We start from the raw sequence: 20,215 nt of genomic DNA, 5'->3' as shown, positions 1-20,215 counted from the left end.
TATGCTGAGTGCCAAGTCCCAAATCCTAGCTAATCTTTGAACCTGGGAGTGGGGTGGAATGGTTCTACGGAATGTCTAGAGGATGCAGATTAATTGTTTACAGATAGAATTAAGCTACAATTTTGGGGTTATCTTTTACACTTGAGAAAATAAGATAAAGTAATCCATGGGTACATTTAAGAACATGCTTTGGCCAGACATTAGTGTAAGCATAGGAAAATGAAGAGCCAAGGGTCCCTGTCCATGAGTTTTCTGGGGCTAAGCATAACTATAAAATGTAAGATTAGAGAGTCATGGTATATATGGAGAGACAGTACAGCCTATCAGGTAAGGGCAAGCAGTGGAGTTTGGGGTTGAATCCTGCTGCACCATTTCCTAGCTCTGTGACTAAGCAATTTACTTAACCTCGTTGAACCTCGTTTTCCTCATCTATCAGGTGGTATAATATAAACCTAGATTATTGAAATAAGGATTAAACATCATCACACATTTAGGTGCTACTTTTTTTGCTTGAATTTTATTTTGTGTAGAGCACAATCCACTAAGAGATGATGAAACAGCCTTTGGTGTTACAGGAATGGGAAGAGTAAGCAAGAAAATAAGAGCTAAAGCTAAACTAGATTTGATTTTTCATAGCATGAAGATCCCGCATGAAGATCCCAAATTAGAATGTGTTAGTTTTACGGCATGTTCAGAGTGATGTTTTCTTTTTTAAAAGCAGATCTTAATAATACCTGTTTTTTAAAAAAAATACCTGTTTTAGAGTTTGGCTTTATAGAGATTGCAGTACAAATTCCAAACAAGATTAAACTGGTGAGACTTAATTCTCGAACTCTCAATTATGTCAAATTGTTCATTAAACTTGGAATAATTAAAAAATAAAAATGAAACTCTAATTTTGTGGAGGAAAAAAAAGGTCTGTGAAATTTAGCTACAAGTACTTCTCCATAACTTCAGAGGGATTGATTACAGTGACCCGACAATACCAGTGATGCTCAAGTTCCTTATATAAAATGGCGTCGTATTTGCATATAACCAATGCACACCCTCTAATAAGGTTTCAAGTCCTATGTTTTATATATATATAACACATTATAGGTAATACATATATATTACACCTATATGTATAATATGTTTAGGTTACAGTAACTAGGAGAAAAGCCTATACATGTTCTTTTTCCTAATCTTGATCTGCAGTTGGACCCTCAGCTGTAGAATGTGTAACTGTAACTTTTTAGGATCGCTAAAAGTAACTAGGAACAATCTTGTAGTGCGCATAAGTTGATTATGAAAAAAATGAAATGTTTTTGGTATAATTCTAGAATATCTAGAAAAATGTTTTTAACCAAATGTACATTTTAGGGAAGATACCTTTCTTTTCTTTTCCATGGGTTTTCATATTTTTGCTGATAGCTCCAAATTTCTTCTATTAAAAACAGCAGGTCAAGGCACTGCTAGCTCCTGCCTATAAGCCTACCTACTCAGGAGGCTTAGATCTGAGGATTGTAATTCAAAGCCAGACCTGGCAGGAAAGTGTGGGACTCTTATCTCCAATTAACCAGCAAAAAGCCTCAAGTGTCACAGTGGCTCAAGTTGGTAGAGTGCTGCCTTAAGCAAAAGTGCTCAAGGACAGTGCCCAGGCCCTCTTGACTTCAAGCCCCAGGAGTGGTACAAAAAAAGTTTGTTTTTGGTCTGCACTGAAGAAGATCTAGTTCTCTAAACCGTTGGTTTTTCTGCAACCCTTCCTGACTGAACCCATCTTCCTTTTTCCAGGAAGTTTGAACACAAACATTGTGCTTTCACAGCACTGTATCCATAGCTTTTTGATAGAATGTACTGCACTGTAATTCTCAGCTTATTTGTCATCCTTGTCTCAAAACCTGTTTGAGGTTAGGAGCTTTGTTTTGACCACAGTATCTACAGACATCCTGACATGCTATGAATTTCTTTGAGGGCTTCTTCTTCTTGGCCAACTTGTAATAATAATACTCCCTTGAGTTTGGGCCCTAGCAGTCTTCTAATGTTATGTGTTTACCTTGAACAATATTTACACAATTTATGGTTTTAACTACTACCTACATGTGAGTGATTCGTCTACTCTGCCATCTAGATGTCTCTTCTGAGTGCCAGGCTCATAAAACTGTCGAGTGAACTCAAGTAGACCAAAGGCCTTCCAAGTGTGTTAAATCCAAGTCTTATTATCTTTCCTTTTTATATACCACCCTATCTATGAGTCCTTTTGCAATAAATGGCACCACCACTACTTCTATTACCAATCAAACTGTGAGTCACTCTGACCATCTCCTTTATTCAAATAAGAGCTGATGTTTTCTTCAATGGAAAATCTCAAACTCTTCTGCATGATATATGTCTGTCTAAGGCTGGAAGATGTTTAACCATCCATATTAGTCCTTACTGGTGTCAGTGGCATGAATATCTCGCAACATGGCTGGTTTTAAACTACCACCATAACCTCTGAATACCAAGCTAGGAAGAAATGGGCAGCACTACACAAGTGCATAGTATTTATACCATATAGAGACTGTTAGTACAAATAGCCTCAAAATAAGTAAATGGAAAAGAGCAAAATGGAAAGCAATTTACTCTTTATATTTAACCTTGAGTAACCTTTTAGTATTAAACCTTTGAATTAAGAGTGTTAATGTTTGGGCTGGGAAGGTGGCTCAGTGGTAGAGCACTTGTCTTGCATGCCTGAGGCCCTGGGTTCGATTCTTCAGCACCCCATAAACAAAAAAAGAAAAAAGCTGGAAGTGGCGCTGTCGCTCAAGTGGTAGAGCGCTAGCCTTGAGCTGAAGAGCTGAGGGACAGCGCCCAGGCCCAGAGTTCAGGCCCCACGACCGGACCCAAAAAGAAAAAAAGTTAATATTTGTAATATGCTTTATTTGAGAGTAAGTTCATATAATTCATTTGCTAATTCTGAATTTAATAACATCCTCAAACCTGAAAATTTAACCATAGATTTTTACAAGCACGCTTTTTTATGATCTGAACCTGATGTTCCAGCTTCATTTCTTTCTCCTTTTGGCCTACACATTGCTGATATGTTCAAATAAGTTGTTATTGCCAACAGCAACCCACAGCCTTTCTGCTTCACCCATCTACCTGACAGACAACAATTTATTTTTCAATAAAATAATAGCACTTAAAAATGTTTCCCTCAATTCCTTAACCTTTTCCTCTAGTCCTATCATGACAATCTGGTTGGCATTTATTGTTTATAACTTTAATTTTCCTGCAAAATCAAGTTACCATGTTCCCTATCTCACAAACATAGACTTTTGGGGAAAAATAAAATTGAGGGTGGGAAGCTTGCCTTATCACTAACAGGCAACAAATGCAGTCTGTACTGCCCCCTCTCTCAGTAGTTGAAACTAGTTGTCCTGTTAATAGGCAATTAAGCCAATCTGCATTGTTACAATTCTTCCCTCCAAGATATGAAGTGTTTATTCTCCAAAGGCTTCCTCCTAAATTCTGTTCTTTGTGGCCCCTCTTTGCCACTGTATCCTCTGCAGAACCACTGGTTCACTTATTCACTTGTAGCATACCAGCTATTCTGTTAGACTGGGAAGGAAGGCAAATGTGCATCTTTCTCCACCCATGGAGCTAAAGATACATGATTTTGTCACTAGCCTTTGTTCTGAGTCCCAGGTCAGAATTAACCTTGCTGCTACTCAAGACTCACTAGTGAGTAGCAGCAGCATAATTCTGCTGAATATCCCCCTGCTCCCAACTCTCCTTCCAACCCCCAAATCTCTGCAGTCTCTGAGTTCTCAAAATGTCAAAGTGAGATTCCAGGCAGTATCAAGACCTGCATTAGCTGCGCAAGAAGTAGCTTTTTCTGAAGTTTCTGTTCTCCAAAGGCTCTTTGTCCTCTCATAACCTGTGCCTTTCACAGAGTTCTCTCAGGTTTTCAACAATTGACTACCAAATATTTTCTCATGGAAACATATCTACTAAATAAAGTTTCATTAGTCCTGGTTACAGCAGGCAGAACATTTTTCTCAATATATTCCAAGAGTCTTTTCCTGCATGGTTTCCAATCAGATTCTCACAAGAGTGATGATACCATTGCTTGTACTTGAGTTGCTTTATCGAATGTGCTGTAGCTGATTTATCAATCCAAACTAGAGCTATCTATCAATCAATCTACAGTCCAGTTAAGCACCCAGTAAGTATTTCTTGAATGAAGGAATGAACCAAGGAACAAATACCTGGGTCTTCTCAAGAATAGCACCCAACAGCCAGGTGCCCGGGGTTCACACCTGTAATCCTAACCACTCCAGACACTCATCTGAGGATTGCACTTCTAAACCATCCCAGGCAGGAAAGTACATGAGATTCTCATCTCCAATTAACCTCAAAGCCAAAAGTGAAGGTTTGGCTCAAGTGGACACCAGCCTTAAGCAAAAAAGGTAAGGGACAACACACAGGCCATGAGTTCGATGCCAGGTATAGGCACAGACCAAAAAAAGAAAAAAAAGGTTCTGGATGAAGTTGAGCTGACAGCTAAATAAATGATTGCAGTCTTGGCTCCTCCTCCCCCCACCCCATCCTGTCCCACCAGACAATTGGCACTAAAGGACAGAAGTGGGGAAAGGGCCTTGGCTCCTAGGAACAGATGGACACAGCAGAATGGACCTTCCCTCGGGCCCTCTTCACCCCCACAGCTGGATGGGGCCTTGGATGCACAATCACCAGTCTCCCCAGAGAGGGGAAAGAATAGAGCCGCTGAGAAAGATGGTCCCAAAGGGAGGGAGGCAGGCGGGCTTGCCTGACAAGAGAGAGGGCTGGCTTTTGGAGGGCTCTTAGCAACGGCCCTGGTTGGACCCTCCTCAGCCATGAGAAAATCAGATCAGTGTGCCTTTCTTCCAGGAGCGAGGAACATCAAGGCAGCCTTCCTCAAGGCTTGTTATTCACCTGCCCCTTACTACCTCACACAGTTCCACCGAGAGGGGGAGGAATCGATCACCACCCATCCCCCCCTCGCTGCCTGGGGGGTGGGCTCAGGCTCGATTGTGAGTCCTTGCACACCATCGCATCTCTTGATTGGCGGGGACTGAGAAAGGAGGGTACCAGCCCCCGCCCCCTACCCCTCCTGGGCCGTCCAGAGCGTTATTCTAGAGTCACTGGCGCGTGGCTGCGCTTTTCTTTCCCATTTGTAGGTGCAACCCCATTGGCTTCATTGGCTTCTTGAATTAAACCACGCCCGGCTTTCTTGCCTGCTTTGCTGCTTGCTGGGCCGGGCTGCCCAGCCACATCTCAGCCCAGTTTGCTAGTAGCCAGGAGGGGGCTTCCGCAGCTGCTATTGTGTGGATGCCTCTCCTCTCTTCCAGAGATGGCTAACAGGGGCCCCAGCTACGGCTTAAGCCGAGAAGTGCAGGAGAAGATCGAGCAGAAGTACGACGCGGACCTGGAGAACAAACTGGTGGACTGGATCATCCTGCAGTGCGCTGAGGACATAGAGCATCCACCCCCTGGCAGGGCCCATTTTCAGAAATGGTTAATGGACGGGACGGTAAGGCGGGGAGCGATCTTGGTTGCTGGGGCAGTGGGCAGGGAAGTCCTCTCCAGGGCCCTTTCTTTCAGCTGGAGGCCCCTGGGGGTGCTGCTGTTGCCAAGCTCTCTCACCAGGAGGGATGGGCGATGTCTTTTATTTCTCCAGGGCTGATGATTTGGGCTTTCTGCACAATTCCCTAGCTAGCATAGAGGATTCTTTCCAACCCTCCGAGACACCACAGCTTCATTCTGAGTTGTTAGCAAATTTAAGGCCCTTTGATTTTCTTTTGCCGTTGAGATGAGAAGTATTTCCCTGTGATTCTCTCTCACCCCCTCCCACCCCACCCCCAGCCTTCCTGGTGAAACAGCTCTTCTGAGGCCATTTCTTCCCCCAGGAGTATGCTGCTTTCACTGTAAAACAAAGGAAGGAGGTGGCAGGGTGGGGGCTAGCCACCTTCCCATCTTTCTGGGGAGCCTTGCTCTCTGGGGGTGCTGAATGTCTGTCTGTTGAATAGAAGGGTTCGCCTAAGGCTGAGGGAGTGGGGGGCTCCTTACTTGATAATTGCTCTTCTGACCAGATGCTTAAGAGTTTGGGGGTTTGAGGATCGCAAGCTGGGCTGCTTCAAACAAGTACAGTATTTTCTCACAGGCTGTGATTTATTGTTACATAACTACTACCCCACACATTTGTTGGGTCGTCCACGGCTCGGGTTCAGGGAGGAGAATGCCCAGTTCCATTCTTGGAAGCATCATTAATACAAGATGACTTAGTGAAAGCCGCTTTCTGATCTGCTTTCTGACAGAGTACAGATCAGAATTCTCCCTGATATCCTTCCATGAAGTGTGGACTTGTATCCACATCAGCTCCAATCATTGCTTTTCTGTAAATATTCTTTCCCTCATCCTGAATTCTCCCTGACATCCTTCCATGAAGTGTGGAATTGCATCCACATCAACTCCAATCATTGCTTTTCTGTAAATATTCTTTCCCTCACCCTGAAAAAAAGGGAAGAACAAGGAGGGAGTGGGTTTCCGGGGCTGCAGAACTCCAGTGAAGTGCAGCCATGGAAATGGGGTTATCTAGCTCTTTGGAGTTTAATATGGCAACCTGGCTAGAAAGTCTGAGCCCATCCCTTCTGGGGGCCCATGACTTGTTCACCCACAAGCCTGCTGAGCTGTGTCTTGTGAGGTTGTGTGTCTGGGATGGAGGGGAGATGGGGGGGATGGCAGGATTCACTTCTCATTTGTGACATTTCTTGCAAAGGAAAACACTGACTCTCTGCACCCCCCCTCCCCCACTCCCTTCAGGTCCTGTGCAAGCTGATAAACAGTTTATATCCACCAGGACAAGAGCCTATCCCCAAGATCTCAGAGTCAAAGATGGCTTTTAAGCAGATGGAGCAAATCTCCCAGTTCCTAAAAGCGGCAGAAATCTATGGCGTGAGGACCACTGACATTTTTCAGACAGTGGATCTGTGGGAAGGTAAACAGCCCTTCAGCCTTTTGAATCTGTTCTGTCCCCTCCTCCAACCTGTCACCTTTGCTTCTTGTCTTTGTAAAAATCTACCCACTGTGTGTTTTCCCTGTGCCGGTGAGCTTGGAGGCTCAGGGGGATATTCTCAGCTGTCCTCCTCCCAGGAACACTGCTAGGCAGAGGAGGTGGCAAGGACCTCAGCAAACTAGGTGGTAACTAGAAGCCTTAAGGAGAGGCAAAATGATGGCAGAAGATGCCTTTGACTCTCGTGACCCTCCCATGATAAATCATAGCTACCGGCAGCATAGAAGCAAGGCAGGGAGAGAGAATGCATCTGACTCACCACCAGCAGGGATTATAGACAAAGCCTTCTGGTGCTGTTTTGTCATTCAATCTAAGAAAGAAGCAGCACTCCAACCTTTCAGTGAACAATTAGCTGGTAGGTGGATGAATTGACTTGGTGAGGAAATCTCACAAAGACATACAAATCCAGTCAATTTCTAGCTACACTTATCAATCCACCATCATAGGAAGAAATGATGTAGAATGGAGTCACTTAGGGAGTCTATCATCAGAGAGCCGAGTGTCCCCTTTAGTGAAAATGTGCATTCATGTCCCTCTATGCAACTATGTCTTGCCTGAGGCACCAAGAGATACAAGCTAGTCTAAGCAGGACTGCTAGATTGACTCACACACTCATTGTCACAGCTGTCATCATGATCTAACCAATAAGATCCCCAGGGCAGTGACCCAAATGGCTCTCCTGACAGACCAACAATCCTGGTTTTCTAAATGGGTATTCAGAAGAGGGTTGAAACAGATTTCTAGCAGGGGGCCATTTTGCCAAACCAATCACCTTCTTAGTCCTCACAGTTACTTTCTTAATCCCTGGTGTCATGCACAGCTCCCATTTCTTGTTTTCCCCATAGATACTATTTAAATCCTAAGACCCCAAGGGTTTTATCCTAGACTTTGCCATTACATAGGAACTCAGCTATCTAAAACCCCAAGCCTATCTATTGAACTTTAAGGATCCTTATCTCCACATATCTGTGTAAGGTCATAATCAAGCCTTGCTCCCTGCTTCCTAAATCAAAGCTATAATACTTCTCCCAAGTGGAGGCATAGCTCAAGGATAGGGTGCTTGCTTAACCAGTTGAAAACCCTGAGTTCAAGTCCTCATGCAGGAAATAAAATACCTATGAGGATTCTCCCCATTTGATGAAGATGTGTACTGCTTACTGATCTTTTCCTGGACAATAGACCTTGAAAAAGTCCTTTACTGCCTAATCCCATCAGTTCTCCTAACAAAACAATGAGGTGAGTGTTTTTAATGTCCTCACTTCACAGTCAATGAAGCTTGCCTGTGATTATGTGTGCCCATCAGAAATCTAGTAATTAGCAGAACCAGGATTCACACTCAGGCTCCCTGATGCCAAAGAACAAGGCTTTAACCAGTCTGCCCAGCTATTCTTTGTCCAGGAGGCTTAGTTTCCTTCACCTACACCATGGGTGTGCTGGTGAGTCATACATAACACTAACTAGCTGATGACAACAAGTAGGAGGAGAAGAAGGAGGAGGAGGAGGTAGAGGAGGAAGATGAATCAGGTTCATGAGACTAAAGAATAGAGTGTCCGCGTGAATGGGAGGGACCTTAGTAAGCCCCCAAGGACAGGAAATATGGAAGAGGAGTAAGAAACCGGAAATTCTGTAGGAGGTGGGGAATCTGAGGGAGCAGTACTACACTACCAAGGTGGCTTTACTTCCTGTCGCTCTCTTCTCAGAGACCATTGGGAGGAACCTTACACCCAAGAGACACTCAGTACAAGAGGGCAGGATGTGGGAAGCAATGGTCAGCAGGTCAGGTAGAGGGGTGCACTACCTGCTTCAGCTCTATGGATGCCTCTTGAGGCAGAGGAAGCAAGGAGACACATGTGGGGCTTCAAGATAGGGCAATGGCAGGTCTGCTCTAGAGCATGAAAATGCTATTCGAAAAGAAAAAGGCAGAGGATCTGCATAGAAAGAGGCCAGGGTTTTAAAGTAAATACAAAGCCAGGTCCTGGTGGCTACTCAGGAGGCTGTGATCTGAGGATCACAGTTCAAAGCCAGGCCGGGCAGGAAACTCTGTGAGAATCCAATAAACTCAAAAAATCTAGAAGTGGTATTGTGGCTCAAGAGGTAATGTGCTCCCCTTGAGCCAAACAAGCTCAGAGACAGCACCCAGGCCCAGAATTCAAGCCCCAGGACTGACAAAAAAAAAAAAGAAGACAGAAAAGAGAAAGACTCATTCTAAGGGGACTGTGATGGACAGACAGCAAAAGCCCTAGGTAGACTATGTAATACATATGGATGAGCAAGAGAGCTGGCAGATACTTAGGAGTTTCCAAATGACTCCCTATGGCCCCGAGAGGACTAAGATACAGTCCTTGAACCTTAGGAATGTTGGATGGGACAGTGAGACTACCTAGGACCGCTGAAGCTCAAGGCATCATCATTGGATGGTAGGAGACACGAGATGCTTTGAGCACACAAGTGGGGAAAGTGGGGCTTGTGGTGTGAAAGCCTGGACAAGCATGACTAAGATATTTTCTTCAAACACATCGTCATTCACGAGTTTGAGATGACTCAGCTAGATCAAAGGGATGCTCCAGGCAAGGCCAGCCTGTGTTGTGTGCCTATGTCTGTGTGAGCGTGCACATGTTGGTGTACACAACTATCAGAGTTGCTATTTATTTCACTCCTACACTCTCCCTACAATTCTGTGTTCTCTTTCTCTCACTTGTTCTCTCCCCACATCTCCCCCTCTCCCTCCTTTCCTCCCTTGATCCCTCCCTTCCTCCTTGAGGTTTTACTGCTGTTCTCACATTTCCTTTTACTCACATCAGTTCTGGATCCCTGGACCACAGTTGTGGTAGCTGTGGCTGACAAGGGGCTGGCCCACCTTTCCTGGGCATTTCTCTTCCTCAGGTACTTAGCAGACTGCAAAGTACCTGATTTTCCTTATTTGCCATCTACTAGTGAGTAGGGCTCTGCATGCCCACAGTGCCCAGGGCCTATCCAAGCTGCCTCGTATGTTGTAGACCAGTAAGCCTGCAGGGCCTACAGTGGCCTAATACTTGTTTAGCATTCAGTTACATGCATGGACAGGGGTCCCACATACTACCACAATCCTTAAACCTCTCCCAGATGTGATGTTTGAATTGACTACACAGACATCAGCATGCAAGAGTTTTTTTTTTTTAGAAAGGAACTCAAGACTGCACAGAGGAAATGCAGTTAAGGCTGCTCAGACAGAAAGCGAGATTGGGAAACAAGCAAACTGCAGGAGTATTATAAATAAAGCTAATGAAGGTCCCTTAGGGGGAATCTTGCATGACCAGCTACATTTTTTTTCTTTGTCAGTCATGGGGCTTGAACTCTGGCGCTATCCCTCAGCTTTTCAGCTCAAGGCTAGCGCTGTACCACTTGAGCCACAGCACCACTACTGGTTTTCTGAGTGGTTTATTGGAGATAAGAGTCTCACGGAGTTTCCTGCCAGGGCTGGCTTTCAACCTTGATCCTCAGATCTCAGCCTCAGAGTAGCTAGGATTACAGGTGTGCGCCACCAGTGCCCTGCGACCAGCTACTTTTAATAATGGGGAAGAAGGGAAGACTGCTTAGAGCAATGGAAGGGGACTGGAGGTCCTTCTCTTGAATGAAAGGAAATGAATGCTCCAGCAGGTTACATACTATTTTTGTATTTGCTGTGAGTGCCAGGAAAGGGTAGGGGGATTCTTAGATATCTGGGACTCAGGATAATATACTATAGGCAAGCAGAAAAAGGGAGAGAGGAAAGGGAGCAAGAAAGGGAAATGTATGCATGTGTGTGTGTGTGTGTGTGTGTGTGTGTGTGTGTGTGTGTGTGTGTGTGTGTGTGTGTGTGAGGGAGAGAGAGAAAGGGAAAGGGAGAGAGGGAGAGAGGGAGAGGAAGAGAGGCTAATGTATGTGAAATAAGCGAGTGCATTAGCCTGATATCTGGGCAGAAAGTCTGCGATATACGCTTATCCAGGAAGGTACCATAGAGTGCAGGCTTATAAGCGCCAAGGAGGCTGCTGAGTTCAAACTTGTGCTCCAGCACTTATCAATTAATCTCCCTATGCCTCAGTTGTTTTCCAGGTATAACATGGAAGTAATAGTATCTATCTCACAGATTGATACAGAGAATAAATGAAATGACACATTATAAATGGTATATGAACAGTGCTTGTAAACGTAGTGTATAAATATTGGCAATGTAGATTTATTTTGGCATTGGCCCGTCCATCCTAGGATTAATAGAAAGTGTCAGTACAAGGAAGAAGGCTGGGGATGAGTATGGTGTTCTTAGAACCACACACAGGAGCTCATGGGCTACCTGGATGAGCATCCCCTCCTCTGTCATCTGTTGAACCTTCACATCTTCAGCCATTCTCCAAAACAAGCTTTGCAGGGCACTTTATTGGTTTTTGGTTTTCACACTTATTGGCTATTGCCTTTTTACTGTCTTTCCTTTCCTTTACCAGTGTTATATCTGGAAGACAATGATTGGGATTGGAATAAGGTCAACAGCTTGGAACCTCTTCAGCCTCAGACCAGCTTGTAACTTTGTTTGCATGACTCAGCATGCTAGGGCCTCACAGTTTTGCTCTGTGTACAGGGCCATGCTCATGGGGATCTCACATGGATTCACCATGTGAAATGTCTAGCACAATGCCAAACTCACTAGACACCTTATTAATATTTGCCTCTCTTCCCTCCTGTGAGCTCATCAGCCACTGACCTTTTAGGTTTATTTGTATAACCACTGGCAAGTGCTAATCATAAAGAATTCTAGAATGTCAGAGCAGACAAGCCTCAAAGATCAATCCATTTGATTATTCTTACTGAGGGAGGACCCTAGATTAGGTAGTTTAGTCATGCCTGTTTTCTTTTGCCAGCTGAGAGTTAGAGAGGTGTGGTTTACACCGGAAGTGGAGAGCCTGGAAAGTTCCAATATATTTATTCTCTGGGAAAGTGTCACTACATGTGCCATTCCTCAACAGCAGAACCAGGCGAAGCATTTCACCTCGTGTGAGAATTATTTTAGGGCATTGCAGGGCACATTCAACAAAGGCTTGCTGCCTGCAGCCTCCTTTTCCACCTGAGCAGCCTTACCTTTACTTGCCCCAAGTGTCTGTCAACAACTGGCAGTCACTTTTGGGTATTTGGGGTGCTTTTCTTTTCACTTGCAAGTGAAGTACAAGCAGTGTAAGAAATGTGTGTGTGTGTGTGTGTGTGTGTGTGTGTGTGTGTGTGTGTGTGTGTGTGTGTGTGTGTGTGTGTGTGTGTGTGTGTGTAATCTCCTATCTCTAAGATTTAGAAGATCAATTAAGTGGAGACTGAAAAAAGTGGTTGACTGTGAAACTGGTCTTTTTTTTTTTTTTACGTTAAATATAGAAATAAGAATGTCCGATCAACATTTCCTACCCAGATAACTTCTCTCTTGCATTTGTCTCTCTCTTTATCTTTCTCATTTAAGATTTCCTTTCTCTTTTCAAAGATATGCATATAATATCTTGGGAGCCATAACAAAATTTAAGGGAACAAAACCCTCATGGAAGTATCTTTATATTTCACCAGTCTTGACCAGCATTAACCCTGGCTCCACTCCTAAAAACTGCAACTTAGTAGTTTAAGGTGTGTGGCTACACTCAGGTACCGTTCCTTCCTGTGAGTGTAGGAAACACTGAATACTATATTGTCAAGTGAAAGCCCTTTGCTACCTTCACTTCTGCAAAGACTTGTCAGGTCTGACAGAGAAAGCTATTTACTATCAGTGTCAGCAGCAATGTTTTTTTAAAGACTTGTTTTTATATTCAGTTTTAGGCTCACACCAAAATCAAGAGGAAAATACAGATAGATCCTGCCTGTCTCTGTCCTGACATATGCATAGCCTCCCCATTATCAACATCCTCTACCAGAGTGGTGTATATATTACAATTGATGTACCTACATTGACACATCATCACCAAGAACACAGCATTTCCATCAAGGTCCACTCTTGTTGTTACACATTCTCTAGGTTAAGAAAAATGTGTAACAACATTTATCCACCATTGTGATATCACAAAGAGTACTTTTGCTGATGTAGAATCCTCTGAGGTCCATCTATTTATCTCTTCCCAACATCAGCCCTGGCAATCACCCATCTTTATACTCCCTCCCATAGTTGGCACAATACTGTATGTAAACTTTTCAGATTCCACCTTCTCTTTCTAAAACTTCGAAGTCCATTGTTAGAGGTTTATAAGAGTGCAGGCAGCACATTAAAATTCTGGGTGTTTTGTGTAAATCTGACTCTTCTTTCCTACGTCACTTTCCTTCTCATGGTCAGTGGTCTATTCTTGGATCACCACAAGGACTCAATCTCCTTTCTGCTACCCTTGCACCTGGAAATTTGTCAACACCCGGTTGGTCTTTTTTTTAGGACTATATTTCTTCTTGGTTTTACAAGAATTGCCTTGAACAGTGGTATTCAAGCTGAGTTGAAGAGCCATAAGCATCTGCCAACATATTGAAGGGTGGCTTTCAGGGAACAAAGCCATTCCGAGCTGCCAGACCTCTGGGCTGACTCCCAAATTGGATCAAAGTCCTCCTAATGATCGTTTTTACTTTCTGACTTTAGGGAAGGTATCTCTGAAAGAAGGAGATATTGCTTAACAAATACTATTTAACACTAGCCATTGTGATTTAAAAAAAAAAAAAAAGGAACCCAGAGCTTCAGAACAGAGCTTGCCTGTTTATTGCCTGTAAGAGAATCATCTCAGAATATCAACACAGAATCTCCATATTTAAGCTTCCAGGCAGTGCTGGATAGTTTGAGTTCCTTTAGAAGTCACCTAGTGAAACTCATGTTTCTCAAACTGATTTTGAATTGCCTAGAGAGCTTATTTTAATAAGCTTATTGTAATTGTAATGTAAACTCTGAGGACTTGCCAAATCAGTCTCTGGGGAGTGAGCTTAAAGTTCCTTCTTTTGAAGAGATGCTTTCCTCCTCCCTGGCTCCCATAAATACACCAAGAAGCAGGAGGGTATGCCTTCAAGCAGTCTGTATGTGGCCGTTTTTGTACAGTTATGAAGGTTTCAGAAGGCAATTTAGCTTTTGTTGTTTTGTACCCAGGATACCTCACAGATCTTCCTTAATCCCCTGCTTCTTTATTCACTTGAATTTTTGACCCCTTGTTAACAGAAATCAGCCTCCACATGAAGTCCTTATTCTTCTTGTATGCCATTTCTTTTCAACACTCCATATGGAGCTATACTTCCAAACTGGAAAGATGTCAACCTGGAGAATGGCCTGCTTCCCAGCTCATCAGCCTGAGAGTTCTGGAGTTTTTCCACAAAGGCTCAGTTAGAAAACATATTACTCATGACAAGAAAAGGAGCTAGACATGAACTTGTTATAGATGGTAAATATTTGGTGATAACATTACTTAGAATAATTGATGATAATTAACTTGGTCAACACATGGACCCTAGCTGCTTTTCTTTTCTTTGATTTTATTTGGATAAAGATACAGCACAATTTTTCAGACAAAGGCATTCAAAGGCATTTAGGGTTGGGGCCCTTGACCCTTCTGGCCTGGCATTCCTTCTGGCCTGGTACTTGAAACCAGTGCATTGGATCATTCCTCATCACTGGCCCTGGATGAGAAGCACACTTTCTCTTCCATCCCACAGGAGATCATCAAGTAGACTGTTGTGGATTTTGCATTCTGTCTCATCCAAGCTAGATTTGGCCTTTGTTTTACTTGTTAGGTGACACTGGGACTATTAACTTCCCAGAATTAGTTTTCCTGTCCATAAATGGGGAGAAAAAAAACCCAAATGCACGGGGTCAAGATCCCAAGGTATTAAGTATTTGGCCTATAGTGCCTATTAAATCTCTTGCTTGAGGATTTTTCTTAGGAAAACTTCTAATTTTTGTTCTTGTAAAAGAATACCTCCTTCCCCAACTTCTTCTGCTTCAATCTTGCAGATACTTCCTTTTTACTTTGGTGGAGTGAGAGTTGGGGTAGTGGTGATAAGTGTAGGTTTCTGGATATCTCATCCTGGCTTAACTTGGTTCCTTTGCCCTTTCTCTTTTCTTTTTTTCTTCTTTCAATGTGTGTATTGGGGTAGGATGCTTGTTCTATGATTCTTCAAAGTTTGCATTTTATCTGTTTTTTCCAGTGAGAAATTATGGCCCAAATCCTGACCATTCCAACCAAGTCTTTCCAAAAAAAAAAGCCCCCAAAATCAAAAAACAACCCCCCCCAAAAACAGCATTAGAAACAGTCTTCCTGTGTGTTGTGCAAACAGTGTACAGTAGAGTACTGATTGATACACCCTAGCCTTGAACTTTTTGTGCTGTCATTGATCCAGGTTCTCTTTAATAGCATGCCACTTAAAAGCAATTCCTCCCTATCTTCTCAGCATGATCCTTCAGAACATTATTACTAGAGTCCTATTTCTTTTTCTTTTTTAAAGAAAACAGCCTGTTTCACAGTGACAGTTACAGAAATGCTTTTCATATCTGCATTTCTGTGCTCCTATTTCTTAGTATTCCTTACACCCTTTCTCTTCCATCTGCTACCCAAATAGTCCATTTCCATCACCTTGAGGGACTCCCCACTGGCAGCATTTTGCTTTTGTACCTATCAGCCAATTGCACAAAGCCTAGGATCTGAGCATCAGCCTGTGGTTAAAGCAAGAACTAGGAGGGGGAAAAGGGCCTGCTCTGCCCTCTTTCTTTGAATCTCTGGATGTCCTGAAATTGACTTCCTCTGAAAGCCTTCATTGTTTATTGCAGTCCATACTCCCCTCTCACTCTCCATCTGTCTTTTCCCTGTAATTCTGTATTCCCCCATGACTGAGCTGCAGCAGCAGGGCCAAAGACACCACAGATGGTTCACCAGGACTTCCAAAGAGAGCCTGTGAATATTTTCTCTTAACTTTCCCAGCTCCCTACTGAGCTGAAGACTCCTTTCCTTTTATAACTCCTCAACTTGCAGCTTTTGAACTCCACAGAGATGCCTTGTACAGACTTTCAATCTGCCTCTAAAGTGTTGGCTACTTACACATTAGCATCTTTTCTCATTCAGGCCAGTCACCTGGAAGAGAGAGGAGAAGAAAGGATGACAAGGAGCAGGCTGACTTATAGGCCCAGGTGTCTTCTCCCTGGGTCTCTCTGTGACAGTGCTAGCCCTCCACATGTAGGGCTACACCTTGAATCTCTCTCTCACACAAGCTGTGATTTATTGTCTCCATTTAGCTCTGGTCATGCAGCACAAAATAAAGAGCCTTTCACTTGTGTCACATTGAGTGCTTTCAGTGTTGATTTGCTGTTCTCCACTTGCCAGGCCTCTATACTACAGAGCCAAGTGAATACTCAGTGTGAATAACATGGATGACTTCAGACTCATTTAACCCAGATAAAGTAAAACTAAGGGACCACTTGGGTTTGGCTCAGAATGACACTGTCCAATCAATTTCTCTTTAATGTCTTTTTCTAGTCCTAAAATTTGCTCTTCTGTAGACCACCATGCTCATCCGTCCATTTGGCCTCCCCCTCACATAGCTTGCAGAACCTTCCCAGGCTCAGCCCTCTGCATAGGACAGGGCCTTGTGTGTATCTGGGTTGAAGTGTTGGGAATATGGTCACTATGGATAGAAAGTAACTCTGGTGTAAATAGAGTGTAGTTAACCAGGTCAGGTTTTGTTCCTTTCTGGGCAATTTGGCATGGTGATCATAGGGCTACTTTGGACAGTGTTTGATAGTACCTCTTTGAATGTGGTCATCTACAGCCTCCTTTCAGAACTTCTTTCATAGGTATGCAACCACATCCTCCCAGAAGTCTTTGGTCCTGACCCTCACTTGGCTTTGACCTCTTCATTGGCTTTCAGGGAAGGACATGGCAGCTGTGCAGAGGACCCTGATGGCTCTAGGCAGCGTTGCAGTCACCAAGGATGATGGCTGCTACCGGGGAGAGCCATCCTGGTTCCACAGGTGAGTCCTTAACTTCCCTTCCTCAGGAGCTGAGAGCCAGAGGGAGGGGTCTGATGCCTTGGATCCCCAGAGGCTGTTTATATACAAAGATCTACAAGCAAGCCCTCCTAACCCTCTTCCCTCTATGCGCGCGCGCACACACACACACACGCACACACACACGCACACACACACACACACACACACACACACACACACACACACACACACACACAGAGTCCTCAGAAGAAGAAGAAAAAACTTTCAGTTAACATCCCACTAGGAAAAATACTGGGCTTTTCTTATTTGATACTTGGATTCTCTAGATCTACCAAGTTTCTGTTTCTTCTGAGGTTTTTGTAGGAGGTAAATTGATGTCCAGGCTTAGTTTTACTAACATCCAAGCCATTCTGAATATTCTTCCCTCTCTTCTTTTCTTCCTCCCTATCCCCCATCTTAACTATTTTAATTCTTTTTATACTTGATGAAGATTAAATATCTTCTATTTACAAAGCACAGTCCTAACTAATATATAGTTACAGCTTGTTGACTTATAGCTCCCTCTTTGTCAATTGCAACCTGATTTAGATTTTATGACCATCTCAATTTACAAAGAAGGTCTTCTATGGCCCTTCCTAAAGTGATTGGGAGAGAAGGTGAACAAAGAAGGCAGGAAATTCATACTGGATAGCCAGCAAGAAGACAAAAGAACATGGTATAGCAAATAATTGGCCACTCATTTCCCTGTTCTTCTTCTCCTGTCTTTGAGTGTTATAAAAAGGTATCCGATTGTCTGTTTTAAATTAGTTTAGTCTGAAAAAACCTCAGTGATATTGATCCACTGAGATGCTGGTTTTAGTCCCAGCATTATTAGTGATCTGCTATTCATCTATTTGGCTTCAAATACAAAATTATTCACTGGATATTTGCCAAGGTTTGCTGATCTGATCTAGAGGTTAACCGTAATTAACACCTAGGTCCCTCAGTTCTAAAGTGGAAATGAATCTTCAGCCCAGTTCAGGAAGGGGAGAATGGGCCTGATGACATACCTTATAAAGAGTTCAATCTCATTTTCACAAGTGCTTCAGGTAACTGTGAGAGTTAGGGAGAGAAAGTGCAGATGGAGCTTGCCTAACATGATGGAGAAAGAAAAGAGAATAAGAACAGAGAAAAAGAAGGAAAGCTGATCGTGAACTTCCCAGAGATAGGGATGCATTTTCCTTTCCTCTTTCCTGGAAATTCGGAAAAACATCTGGATTTCTAAACAATAGAGAACTCATTCATCATGGTAGGCTCTGTTTAGGCTAGACATCAGCTTAGAGTAGGCCACAGCCTAGAGTAGTCATAGGTCAGGGTAAGCCACAGCATAGGTCATAGGTTAGGCTGCATTTGAGGGTAGGATTACAGATCAGTGTAAGACCAGAGCTCAGGGTAAGATCATAGGTCAAGATAGGGTCATAGGTCAGGGTAGGGCCTGTTGGTGTATTTGATGACCTCAGTTTCAGACTGTCTGAATGTTTATCTCGAAAATATAGTCACATGGGATTGTTCCCTTTTGCTCTCTCTGTACAGGAAAGCCCAGCAGAATCGGAGAGGATTTTCTGAGGAGCAGCTTCGCCAGGGACAGAATGTAATAGGGCTGCAGATGGGCAGCAACAAGGGGGCCTCCCAGGCGGGCATGACCGGCTACGGGATGCCCAGGCAGATCATGTGAGATGCTGCATCCCGCCCCTCTGATAGAGAGGACGACTGGTCCACACCACAGTCTCTGTGAAAAAGAAATAGGTAGTCACCTGACCTTCTCCTCTTTCTCAAAGCCTCCTGTCCTTGGTTTTTGCAAGTGCTGCACTTCTGCTGAGAATCCACGTTGCCTATGCTACCACCTTCTGTTCATTTAGAACTATGCAAAGACTCCGCTTTCTCCCTCTTCCTGTTCTCCTTCTAAGGTGTCTATTTGTTTATTTATTTATTTATTTGCCAAAAAAAAAATCCCCTCTTCAACTTATAGAACACACTCAATAAACAATTAGTCTTGTGTCTTAAAGTGTAAAGTTTGTTCTTTGGCTTAGGGACTTCACAAACTGGGAGGGTTTCTCCTTCATTCAAGAGGCCCACAAAATGAAATTGAGTTAAAGAAACATAAATTAAGCTGGGCACTGATGGCTCACACTTGTAATCCTAGCTACTCAGGAGGCTAAGATCTGAGGATCACAATTCGAAGCTAGCCCAGACAGGAAAATCCATGAAACTCTTATCTCCAAATTAACCACCAGAAAACCAGAAATGGAGCTGTGGTTCCAAGTGGTAGAACACTAGCCTTGAGTGAAAAAGCTTAAGGACAGCACCCAGGCTCTGAGTTCAAAACCCCACAAGCAACAGAAAAAAATTTAAAAATGAAAATATATATATTAGATGAGAAAACTTTTACAAGATTATTTTTATGTTGGTAATTGCATTAGCAAATGTATAGTTTTACTCACTAACAAGCTTAGATCTTTGAGATCAAGAATGAGTTTGTTGACCTCACAGAGATTTTTTTTTTAGTATCTACTTTATGTTTATTATGCTAGACAGTGTAGGGGTCACAGGAATAAGCAAAGCACCAGTTCGTAAGGAGCTCATATGCAGTGAGTATCTAGTGGATGGTTGTTTAACAGAGTAATGGAAGGATAGATGGGTGGAAGGATGGATGAATAGATGAGTGGATAGATTGATGAATAAATCAGCCGCCGTTGCACTTCTCTATCATTAATTGTCCTCTGTAGGCCAGAGTTTGACCTGATTCTCACAATCATATAGTTGTTTGTAAAACTTTTACAGAACATCCAGGAGTTATAGACTATGTTGTTTGTTCTCCTAAGTCATTTATTGAATCTAAATCTCAAGCATTGCCTAAAACTAAAATACACCTAAGATGCATAGGTGTCCGAGATTTTTTTTTCTTGGCTAGAAAAATGAAGAAAGCCTGGAAAGTGTCTACTCATATTCTTAGTTCCCATAAACAAAACAAAAAATAATTAATTTCATAAGAAAAACAAGGGCTGGGGCTGGGAAGGTGGCTCATTGGTAGAGCGCTTGCCTTGCATGCATCTGGCCCTGGGTTCGTTTCCCAGCATCACACAAGCAAAAAGAAAAAAAGCCAGAAGTGGCGTTGTAGCTCAAGTGATAGAGTGCTAGCCTTGAGCTGAAGAGCTGAGGGG

At 43.2% G+C, this 20,215-nt stretch overlaps 1 protein-coding gene across 1 annotated transcript; it reads left to right on the top strand.

Annotated features, from left to right (window-relative positions):
- Positions 1-5,129: 5,129 nt before the first annotated feature.
- On the top strand, positions 5,130-19,059 carry Tagln3 (transgelin 3). Its single transcript, XM_070028722.1, has 4 exons — positions 5,130-5,536; positions 6,826-7,000; positions 16,934-17,036; positions 18,588-19,059. Exons 1-4 carry the CDS (start codon positions 5,357-5,359, stop codon positions 18,727-18,729), a joined length of 600 nt encoding a protein of 199 aa, XP_069884823.1. The 5' UTR covers positions 5,130-5,356; the 3' UTR covers positions 18,730-19,059.
- Positions 19,060-20,215: the final 1,156 nt, after the last annotated feature.

The sequence above is a fragment of the Dipodomys merriami genome, unplaced genomic scaffold (genome assembly GCF_024711535.1).
Source record: "Dipodomys merriami isolate MVZ:Mamm:240054 unplaced genomic scaffold, mDipMer1.0.p SCAF_2, whole genome shotgun sequence".
NCBI lineage: Eukaryota > Metazoa > Chordata > Mammalia > Rodentia > Heteromyidae > Dipodomys > Dipodomys merriami.
Note: the sequence above shows the minus strand (reverse complement) of the source record. Positions and strands in the feature narration are given on the sequence as shown.